General features: G+C 36.6%; 1 protein-coding gene across 1 annotated transcript; it reads right to left on the bottom strand.

Annotated features, from left to right (window-relative positions):
* Positions 1–8,830: 8,830 nt before the first annotated feature.
* On the bottom strand, positions 8,831–10,921 carry ccdc167 (coiled-coil domain containing 167). Its single transcript, XM_037751331.1, has 4 exons — positions 10,767–10,921; positions 10,491–10,585; positions 10,276–10,328; positions 8,831–9,676 (listed from the first exon to the last, which is right to left on the bottom strand). The coding sequence occupies exons 1-4, from the start codon at positions 10,815–10,817 to the stop codon at positions 9,558–9,560; spliced, it is 318 nt and encodes a 105-aa protein (XP_037607259.1). The 5' UTR covers positions 10,818–10,921; the 3' UTR covers positions 8,831–9,557.
* Positions 10,922–11,822: the final 901 nt, after the last annotated feature.

Here is an 11,822-nt window from a genome sequence, read left to right as displayed (position 1 = left end):
TGCTGCATTATTGATTGTGTAATCACCCAAATTGCTGGTATTTCATTTACATATGAAAGTGGTTTCCCTGGAATGTTTCATGTAGAGACAGACAGACACAAAGAAAATCAATAAAGGCATTCATTTGTGATCTTACTCCCCATGGAGAGCGCAGTGGTGTCCAGGGAAAACCTTGGAACCACCTACATGGTGATTATAAGACACACACACACGCTTTATCTCTTGTTAAAGCAGAGACAAGCCCACATCAGCTACATAAAATCTGCTTTGCAATAAAAGCTCTTGTCATTTGCTTTCATCCCTCTGTGGTCTGATCAAACACTAGTGTGTGTGTGTGTGCACGTGTTGGCACAGGATTGTACTGTATGAGTGTGCTTGTTATCTGTCATGGGTAATTTACCAGATTGTGGGTGGGTGCGCATTGCATGTGCTGCCCGTACGGTATGCTGGCTGTACTGTGTACTGTATATATGCTGCCTGCATGCTGTGAGAGAGTGTGTGTGAGTGTGTGTGTGAGAGCAGCCCTAAGACCTGACCCAGGGGACATTAACTCCTCTCCTTCTGGCTTCTTAGAAAAGCACTGTGTGACATGGCGAGTGTGTGGGCACTTTTCAAGGTACAATGAGCTTAATAAGTGTTGTGGACTGCAAGGTTTTTCGCTTTGTACTCGCACTAATTATATTTACTTTACAACACGTAAGAAGGGCAGAGTGTTCCCTCTTAATGGAGACATATTTATAGAGGGCAGAAACCTTCTAAAGGTAGGGTTGGTAATGTTGAGAAACTAGCAAGAGTTCACTAGATTTTGAAAATGATCCAACCAAAAAACTCAATGTTGAAGCACTGACTCCAAAAGACCCTAAATCTAGTGAGAAAATCCCTTTAGGCCTCACTCCAAAGCCACTCCCCCTCCAAAAAATCATTATGAACATAAACATATCATAATGAACGTGAACTTGGCGAACATGGTTATTGTTAGTACTCACAGCTGTCAAGCTATAGCAGCTTGTGGAAGACTCCGGTGATGAGCAATGAGTGCACGGGCAGGCGGGTAGTCCGTCCAATCATTACATTCAGGCCGCATTAAATGATTAGACGGGTTTATTACAGTCCTGCGACAGATGCAGATACTGGATTTTTTTATTTATTTTTTGTCAGAGCATTTGATTTATTGATTGCTGCTGGGATGTAATGGAAATTTCAGCAAATATAACCCTTCAAAAAATGTATTTGAACACTACCAACCCTGCCTTGAAAATGATGAAAACCCAAGAAACTCATTTCCAAATATGAATATGAGTTTTCTGTGATTATGTTGATTTCTCCAGGGATTTGTAGACAAAACGTAACCTCTCTTAAATGTTAATTTTGTGGTGAAATGTTGGCACGTAGTTTAACATCTAATATCAAATGTATGCAAAATTGATGAAAACAATATTTATTACAAATATAACAGTATGTCTATTGTATGTGTACTTTTTCTCAAACTGAGCTGACTATGGATGCAAAATGAATTTCAATGCAAACTGACAATAAAGGTGTATCGTATTGTATCATATCGTATCGTATCGTATCGTATTGTATCGTATGTGTATCGTATTGTATCGTATCGTATCGTAACGTATCGTATGTGTATCGTATTGTATCGTATCGTATCGTAACGTATCGTATCGTATCGTATCGTATCGTATCGTAACGTATCGTATCGTATCGTAACGTATCGTAACGTATCGTATCGTATCGTATCGTAACGTATCGTATCGTATCGTATCGTATCGTAACGTATCGTATCGTATCGTATCGTAACGTATCGTATCGTATCGTATCGTATCGTATCGTATCGTAACGTATCGTAACGTATCGTATCGTATCGTATCGTAACGTATCGTATCGTATCGTATCGTATCGTATCGCATGTGTATGTATGTGAAATAAATATTATAATATATATTATTTTAGTATAACACTAAAATCAATATTTGAGTAACTAGTGCCTATTTACTTCTCGCCAGATCACCTTTGCTTGCGTTCACACGACCCTCATATTGAACTACAAATCTCTGAATGGATTCAAAGGAATACTTTTCGACCATCTTATAGTACAATAGTAGTCCATTGTCCTCTAAGTGATAGAATACATGTATAGCAGCTATAGGATTCGAGATATCAGGCGCCATCCTGTTCCATTCATTCAACTGTTTCCTCCGCAAAACAAATTAATAATTGAATCGGATGTGATTTTTCAATTATACAAAAACATAACGTGAATAAGGTTACATGTCTTGTTTGCAGAGTACTTCATGTCACAGCTTCACTTTGATTCACTTTTGCATCCTTTCTTCTAGTGCTCAGCTAGTAAGTATATCGCCAGCTGAATGGGTCAACAGGCAATTATACTATCTGTATCTGTGGATTAACTCTGAGTCGTACTTGCAGACTGTATAGGTGACTATTCCATTGTTTCTTATACTTTAAAGGGCAAAAGTGGGAGGAAATGAAAGTCTCCTGTCAGACTGTTCAACAATTATTTGTAATTTGTCCTGTTTCATAGCTGAAAGAGAGGAGATTGATTCCATGTCGTTATAAATGGTGAATGAGATATTCAGGGGGAAATCACAGTAGGAAATGGCCAATCAAAGGCTTCATTTGGACCATTTAACTCCGATTTAGCCTCAATTTCCACAACCAGGTCAAAGTGACCAAAATTATTACGAACTATTATTAGCATTTTGACATGCAACTCAGGCGAGGAGAGAAATGCTGAATGAATCTTTAATGCTTTCTTGAGTGAAACGGGTCAATTTGACCTGGAAGATAATAAGAAGGCAGATCAAACTGCTCAAGTTAAACATGCCTGTTTTGTAAAAGTTCTGCTGTCTGCAGCCAGTTCACTTACTGTGGTACTTCACCAGGCTCGCCATCACTCACACCTTCACTCGGCCTCATTACCTTCCATCAGCTCACCTTGTTTGATACTCCTCTACTTTCCCTCACACTCAATGGAACCCCCCCACCTCAGACACAACGCTAGAGACTAGTGTAACTCTTAAGAGGCACTTCTGTAACAAATGAACTCTCCCCAGTGCCAGCCTATCCGTCACTCTCCCATCATGCTTCACTCTGCTCTCATCGTCTTTTCAAGAGAAACTCCTATTCACTTATTAAGAGATTAGTCACCACTCTGACTGCAACGATGATGACTAATGTAGAGATGAGGTGCAGAGGGGATAAATCCAGCCAGAACCAGCCTAAGGGAATATGACTTACATTATTATCTGAGCATGATGACTTAATTCCTCACTATTAGCTGCTTTTAATGCTGGAGATTTAAAAGAAATAAGCTTAAGACACTTTTACGCATCACTCTGGATGACAGCTGGGTTAATGCATAAAATTGCAACGATGTAAATGTAGCATGAGCACAAGTAGCAGGAGTGTTTTAAATCTAAAAATATAGATGTAAAGGACAAAATGATGCGTCATGGTTTTAAGTGAGTTGTTGTTCTGTATGTGTGGGTGTGTAGTCGATTTGTGTTCTCTATTAAGTCAAGTCATTGAACAAAAAAAGACAAAACAATGTTCATACAATGACATAAGAACATGTGAACACAAGTAGAAAAAACACCTCTGATGTCCATAGACAGTGGTGGTGAAATGTAAATTAAGTGTAATTACTCAAATATTGTACTTAAGTACAAGTTTGATGTATCTTTACTTGGTACTTTATGCTACTTTACGCTATAATCCACTGCATTTCAGAGGCAAATATTGTACTTTTTACATTTATCCGACAGTTTTAGCTACTGGTTACTTCGCAAATTAAGATTTTTGACACAAAACATATGATCATCTTATAAAACAGGATGTATTACTATAGATTAAACACCCCAACAGTAGTACAAAGTAGTTAGAATTAGCTCCTTGGCAAACTACAAGAGTAAAATGCTGCTTGCATTAATACCTCAGTAATATTCAATTCAATGTGGCTTTATTGGCATGAAAGTAAAAAAAAAACAGTGTTGCCAAAGCATCACTGCTTAATAATGTTAATATGAATATTAACACAACATTAATTGATGCAATAATATAAAATGTAATAAAATAACACTGACCAAGGCCATTTTCCTGCATAATGTGTACTTTTACTTGTTGTACTTTAAGTGCATTTTGCTGATAATGCTTCTGTACTTTTACTTAAGTTAAGTTTTGAGTGCAGGACTTGTACTTCTGTACTGATAAACAATATATTCACTGTACATCATGCATTGACACTGCATACACATGTAGGCAGATGTAGAGATTTATTTACAGCATACAAGACAAAAATATTAAATTAAATTGAAATACGACCAAACATTTGATATAAAACCTTTTTGATGTCATATGCCCAAAAAGGGCAGCAAGGGAGGTTCAATACCTGAAGAGACGAGCAAACTTACATAATACCTGACCTGACAATACACCTGACCTGAGTGCAGACACTGACCCTCCACCTGCAGCAGGTGAGCTCAAACTTCCCTTCGCTTCACAACCAAAACAATTCAAAGTGACGGCTGGCATTTTGGTGCTCAGACAGACCTATTCTCAAATAGTTTTTTTGTTAGTCATGTTCTTTCATAACTTAAGGCCAGTTAACACACTGTGTCATGAAAAGTAAAACTGCACACAAGGTCAGCATCTGGCTGCAGAACACACTCAAGCAAAGGGACTGTAACTTTTATATATTTTAGGAAGAGCAATTCATCAAAAGTAAAACTAAGTCATGTTTTTTTCACATTTTTGCTTTGTTTTTCCAAAGTTATTTATCAATTGTTTTATCTTAAATGATAAATATCAGCTAACTTTATTATATCTAAGATTAAATACTTTAAAAAAGTATTCAAAAGTCAAATCCAGAATTTAACAAAAGCACTAAATAACAGTGTTACATGTCAACATATTCAGACTAATTTGTGACTTTGTACTAATTACCTAATTTTAAATGTTTTTAAATGACCAGTAATATCAACCAAAATGTGAACATGAATATTTGAACATATTCAGAGGCGATAATCATCGTGTAAATCCCACAGAAGTGTTGCACAATGGGCTTGTTTATGTTTGTTTAATCTGGGGATGAGAGATTGAGGGTGCGTAGGCGTGCCGTGGACTGTGTTGGAGATAATAGAGTGTGTAGGCGGGAGGGCAAATAAACAACTATTTACTAGGCTGTCCTGTTATATATTTTACTGATTTCCCACCACAACCCAAAGACCTCCCCTGTGCATCAAAAGCAAGTCTGAAATCATTTTAATTAAAGGATAAATCATTCTATATATGTTTTATTGTCAACAAATCCCATGAAAAGACAAAAAGCCAACAACGAATTGATTCTAATAACAAGAATTGTCTGTGTGGAAAAAGATGATCCAATGATCCTCATTGTTGGGTGACATGTTCCAACATGGGCACTGCAGTTTTTTTTAGTTCTGTTGCTGGAAATACTCACTACTAGCACCGAAATGTATCAATCCGCAGCTGAAAATAGTCCCCAACAAATGCACCATATTCTCCGTTTGCATATTATTTACTTAAAACTACAGTGCCCATCGGTTTCAGAAAAATATATTTTTTTTTAATGCAACTATAAATTCACAGCTGTTTTTAAAGTACCAACACATTTTTGGTTTTTGGTCTTTTCATTGAATTTGTTGACAATGGCAAGCTTAACCTATAATTATAATACAGGAAACTGAACCCAGAATTAGCAGATAGTGAAGGTAACTGTCATAAAATCCCTTAGTTTTAAATATCTCTTCATACATCAGGAACCTTTAAATGCAGTACAGAAACAAAAGTGATGATCTCTATGAGAACCATCACCTGAATTGCACCAAAACTGAAAACTGTATAGGTTTTAGAAGATGTAGAAAAGGTGTAATAACTGAACATGATAAGTCATAGTCATAGTCATAGAGAAACTGGTACATAAACAACTAATTCACTTCATTGACTTAAATCATATTTTGTCTGACCTGCAGTCTGGGTTTAGGAAAGGCCACGGATGTACCACCGCTACACTGAAGGTCCTTGATGACGTCATCACCGCCATGGACATCAAACAGACTTGTGTAGCTGCCTTTATAGACCTAGCCAAGGCTTTTGACTCGGTCAACCATAACATTCTCCTGCAAAGACTTACCAGCATTGGCTTGTCCAGTAGATGTTGCAACTGGTTTGCTAGCTACCTGGCTGATCGTGTCCAGCGGGTGAAGACCGAAAACATCATGTCTGAACCTCTTACCATCTCTAAAGGTGTGCCTCAAGGCTCCATCTTAGGCCCTATTTTGTTCTCCATTTATATTAACGATGTAGCCAAAGCTGCTGGAAATTCCAGGATTCATCTGTATGCTGATGACACCATCATATATTCAGCTGGTCCCTCACTCCACTCTGCTGTGTCCACTCTTCAACAAAGCCTCACCTCCATCCAACAGTCTTTCCACAACCTCCACCTGCTCCTCAACGCCAAAAAGACCAAATGTATGCTGTTTGACCGGAAAAACCTCATCATCCCCAGCCCTCCCAAGATCTACAGTGCTGATGGCTCGGAGCTGGAGTTTGTCAGCTCCTACAAATACCTTGGCTTCTGGTTGGACTCATCTCTCTCATTTAACACACACATCAATAACCTTCTGGCTAAAGTCAAAGCTAGACTGGGTTTCCTGTATCGAAACAAGGCCTCCTTCACACACTCTGCCAAATTCACCCTTGTGAAAATGACCATCCTTCCTCTATTTGACTACGGCGATATAATTTATAAAATGGCATCAAAGACCACCCTCAGGAAACTGGACACACTCCACCACTCAGCAATCCGTTTTGCCACATGTGCACCCTTCACCACCCACCACTGTGAACTTTACAGATTGGTGGATTGGCCCTCCCTTCACACCAGGCGGCTACAACACTGGCTGCTCTTGGTCTACAAATCCATTTTGGGAATGACCCCTTGCTACCTCTCCAATCTTCTGCACATTTCCGACAGCAATCGCCGTTTAAGATCCAGTGATTTCATAAGGCTCATCATTCCAAAAGTCCGTACTGTGTTTGGTCATAACTCCTTTCATTTTGCCGCTGCAAATGACTGGAACTCACTACAGAACACGCTCAAACTAACAGCTCTCACCTCTCTCAACATGTTCAAACAAAAGCTGCAACAAGTCATAGTTGACTGCTGTACTTGCTGACCAGCCCTCACTTCTCTCTCTCTCTTCCATTTTTACAAAGTACATCCAGTAATCCGCCTTTTTTTGTACATAGTGTTTGTTAATTTACCTATGCTGTTTTTAGCCATTTTCTCATGTGTTTGTCATACTGTATTGTATCTGTGCTGTCTGTGTCACTTGTGTGGACTGTGCTACTGCCTCTTGGCCAGGTCATCATTGTAAATGAGAATTGGTTCTCAATTGATTTTACCTGGTTAAATAAAGGTCAAATAAAAAATAAAAATAAGAAAACTGCATGGTACAGAGAATCACTGCAGCCTTATACAATAAGAGTACACATTCTTCCAATCAAATTAACCTAAGAAAAACTTGAAGATATAGATTTATTTTTACAGTCTAGGAGAAGGGTTCAAAATAATGTTTCTCAGGCTAGAATATGAACAGATAATGGGATACAAGTCATTGATTTACTAAGGCTGTTTGCCCGTAATTGCATGACACAGTTTGACTAGGAGAATCTCAGAAACACGGCCATTATTTTACCTATTAAATCAATTTCGGTACAAAATAGCTAATTGAGAGAAGACAGATTTATGTTGGGTCTTTAAAAGAATCATTATAAAGTGATGAGAATCAATATCAGGAATTAGTTTTTCTTTTATCCACTCATAATAGAGAGAAGGCCTTTAGACTTTTTACAGTCTTGTCCTCAGATTGCCCCCGAGCGCCACACTGTTCACACCATGACTGTGTCACTGGGTGAAGAATTGCACCTCCTCGTCATCTCGTGTCAAACAATAAACTCCCTGATCGTCTTCTCACCCACTGAGTGGTGTACTCCTTCAACATGTTAAGTCTTCTGTTGTACTATTTGTTGCTCTAGTTCACTGGTTCCTAACCTGGGGGTCCCGACCCCATTAGGGGTCACCAAAGCTTCACGGGGGGGTCGAGAGGCCTTCTTGATTTTAAGAAGGGGTTTTTAAAAAATATATACAAAAAATACATAATACAGAGAATTGTAATACAAGTTCCTAAAGATGACAAGAAAACTCATCTCCGATGCAATATTCACAGGAAATAATCTGCTCAAAATTGAACCAAATTGCTCGTTTTACACAAACTTCCTGCAGTTACTGGGTTCACTATTTGGGTTAATTGTACAGTTTATCTGTACTGTTATTGTTATGCATTGAATAATAATATGAAATATCCATAGAATATGTCACTTAGTCAGGGGTAATCAGTTTACTCAAAACGTAGAGAGGAAAAAGGTTGGGAACCACAGGTTTGATGGAAGGAATCACAAATTTTATTCACAAATGATAAATCCTGTTATGACTAATTTTGGGCCTCTATTAAAGCTATGAGTCATGTAATGACTCTACTTACAAGATAGATTTTATAAATAAAAAAATATTATTTTTGAATACTAATCCACTGCAGCCTGAAATACAGACAAACAATACAATAAATATGCTTCCAAAATTGGTATAAAGTGTTTTTTATTTATAAAAAAAAAAGCATAAAAGACAGAATAACAGATAAACAGAGCAGTTATAAGGACCAAAACCAATTCTCATACTCTCGATTCTTATATGTGTACAAAAAAACAATACATTCGAGAACATGTTTGCCATCTTTCAGCTTTTATTAGGTGATGGGTTTATGGCCAGCATGAGTATCAAAACAAAAAATACATTCTTCAAGTTCTCTATTTGCTGTAACGACAAAACATGCTGTACAACTTGCACAAATGTACCATGCATTATCATCACACATATTTATTTATATGCTATAAGTCGAGCAGACTTGATTGGCACCATTTGATGAAGCATCTCTTTGATATATATATATTGTATAAAAGCAATATTACTTTGGTGTTATTTGTGGCATAAGGCAAACTTTATAAACTTTGTATTTAATTGTTTTTATAGGGGACAACTGTTATATAGATAAATTCTTCTTCAAGTTGAATGTCATAATGTACAGTAAGGGATTTATACAGCAATACGCATAACAACTGACTGTATACAAGCTGATGAGAAGACAAAAATGACTCATTTCACTTTAATATTATCTCATATAGTATGTGTTAATTTAGTCCAAGAAGCTGTAATGAGGTTCTGACTGCAGGATAAACAACAGTATGATGATGACCAGAAGAGATCAAGACAATGACAATGACGCCATCTAGAGGCAGAACTGAAATATTTCATCAACACAGCTCTTCATCTTCCTCATGTATTTAACCCCTGTGTACACAATCCTGACCTATCATCTCGTGACAACATTTTCCCGAGGTTGTTGTTCTTTAAAGAGCATTAGGTCCCTTTAAGATACCAGGTGGTATCATGAGTCCTCTTCATTGTAGAAAAAGACGTAGTAGAAGAAAGCGCTGATAACCAGCAGAGCGACTGATAGCATCATGTTCCTCCGATTCTCTCCTCTTAACGTCTCCAGCTCCTTGTCTGGAAAGGACAAACACAATTGATGTGAAGGCACTGCATTTGTTAAAATCACAATATCTGTTAAAGATCTGTTAAATTGTGGTGCTGCAGAGACGTCCTGGCCTACAGACTTAAGAGTAAACAGCTTTGTTTGGTACAGATCACTGCAAAAATCACACCATAATCATTTGAATATGTTTTTTTTAATGAAAAATGAGAATAATGATGTCAAAATGATCATTACCTCAATTGCAATATCACTCAAAATAATCACAATTAGATATTTTTTCCAAATCGTGCAGCACTAATCTCTTCAACTATTTAAAAATTGAGTCCTTCCTGTTTTTTAATGTTTAACTAAACTGTATGTGTGTGGCCAATATAAACGATAAATGGACTGCACTCATGTAGCCTTTTGAATCTTAGTAGGATAAAGCGTGTTACAATTTTGCCACACATTTACCCATAAACACAAACCCATGCAAGGTACTGGTGTGGTCATTGGAAGCAGTTTTGACCATCATGATGTCTATATTGTAAAATATATACAGTATTCTTGTATACACCTACAGTGATTTGTATAGTATGAATAAGCATTTTATATATAGATATGTACTTACCTAACTTTAGCACCCTCTCATTAATGATGGTCATTTCATCTTCCAGGTCCTGTCTGTAGAGCACAGAGGATGAGAGAGAGAGAGAAACAGCACTATTAGAGGAGGGGTTCACTCTCTGGACAAAGAGAGAAAGTTATTCATTGACGTTTTATCTTCTTTGCAGTTTTTTTTTTTTTAAACTTCTCTATCTCCATCATCCTCCTCCTCCTCCTCACCTGTCCTGGTCAGAGAGCCTCTCCTTCCTGCTTTTGAACTCAACCTTCTCCAGGTTGTCTTGGCAACGCGCCCTCCTCTCCTCCAGACGATCAATCTAGAATGTTATAACAGGTGAGATGATAATGTAAACAGTCATACAGCCACATTAGACAACATTTAACCAATAGAGTTACCAGACAGGACATTGAATGAATGAATGAATGAATGATGTTAAGGTGCAGTAGCAAGCCAAAGCTAAAGAGATAAAGGCAAGGGAATGTCTTCCATCATCTTACCTCCGAGGCGACGCTGGTTTTCTCTCGTCTTTTGTCTTTTAATTTAGCCATGTTGTGACAGAACCTGCTGGCTGATAAAAACTGTGACTGTACGGAAGCGATTTTCTTTTTCTGCTTCTTCTTTGTTGGAGATTTTATCGTGATTTGCAAACAACTTTATGGTGCATTACCGCCTCCACCTGGTCTGGAGAGTGGATCAGGATTCTCACTACTCACTAGTTTTAATACTAAAGAAAAACTAAATAATAATAATAATAATAAAATAAAAATAATAAAAAGAAAATATGTATTATTATTTCATTTCATTTCAAAATTTATTTCGAACATGTAGAATACAAAAAAAATATATGATAGAAAATAAAGATTGGACAGTCAGAAATAAGTAGTATTTACTTAAAATGAAAAGCGTAAGAAAAATAAATTGTCAACACTTGATGCCTTGATTTACATATTCGAAAAGGAGTGAGAAGAAGTATAAACTTATTTAATCACACCCCTTCTCCATAAATCAATTATTAATTATTATAATTAATTATTATATATGTATACATACATCTATATACACAAATAGAGTCATATTCTCTCTGTGGAGTGTGGATCAGGATTCTCACTACTCACTAGTTTTACTACTTAAGAAAATTATAATAAAATAAAATAAAATAAAATAAAAAATATGTGTATTATATATGTTTACATACATCTATATACACAAATAGAGTCATATTATCTCTATGGAGTGTGAATCAGGATTCTAACTACTTCCTGGTTTTACTACTAAAGAAAATTAAAATAATAATAATAATAAAATTAAAAAAAATATATGTATTATATATGTATACATACATCGTTATACACTAATAGAGTCATAGTCTCTCTATGGAGTGTGGATCAGGATTCTAACTACTCACTAGTTTTACTACTTAAGAAAATTATAATAAAATAAAATAAAATAAAATAAAAAATATGTGTATTATATATGTTTACATACATCTATATACACAAATAGAGTCATATTATCTCTATGGAGTGTGAATCAGGATTCTTACTACTCACTGG

This window comes from Sebastes umbrosus, chromosome 18 (genome assembly GCF_015220745.1).
Source record: "Sebastes umbrosus isolate fSebUmb1 chromosome 18, fSebUmb1.pri, whole genome shotgun sequence".
NCBI classification, from domain to species: domain Eukaryota; kingdom Metazoa; phylum Chordata; class Actinopteri; order Perciformes; family Sebastidae; genus Sebastes; species Sebastes umbrosus.
The sequence above is the reverse complement of the archived record's forward strand: the minus strand, read 5'-3'. Positions and strand labels throughout refer to the sequence as shown.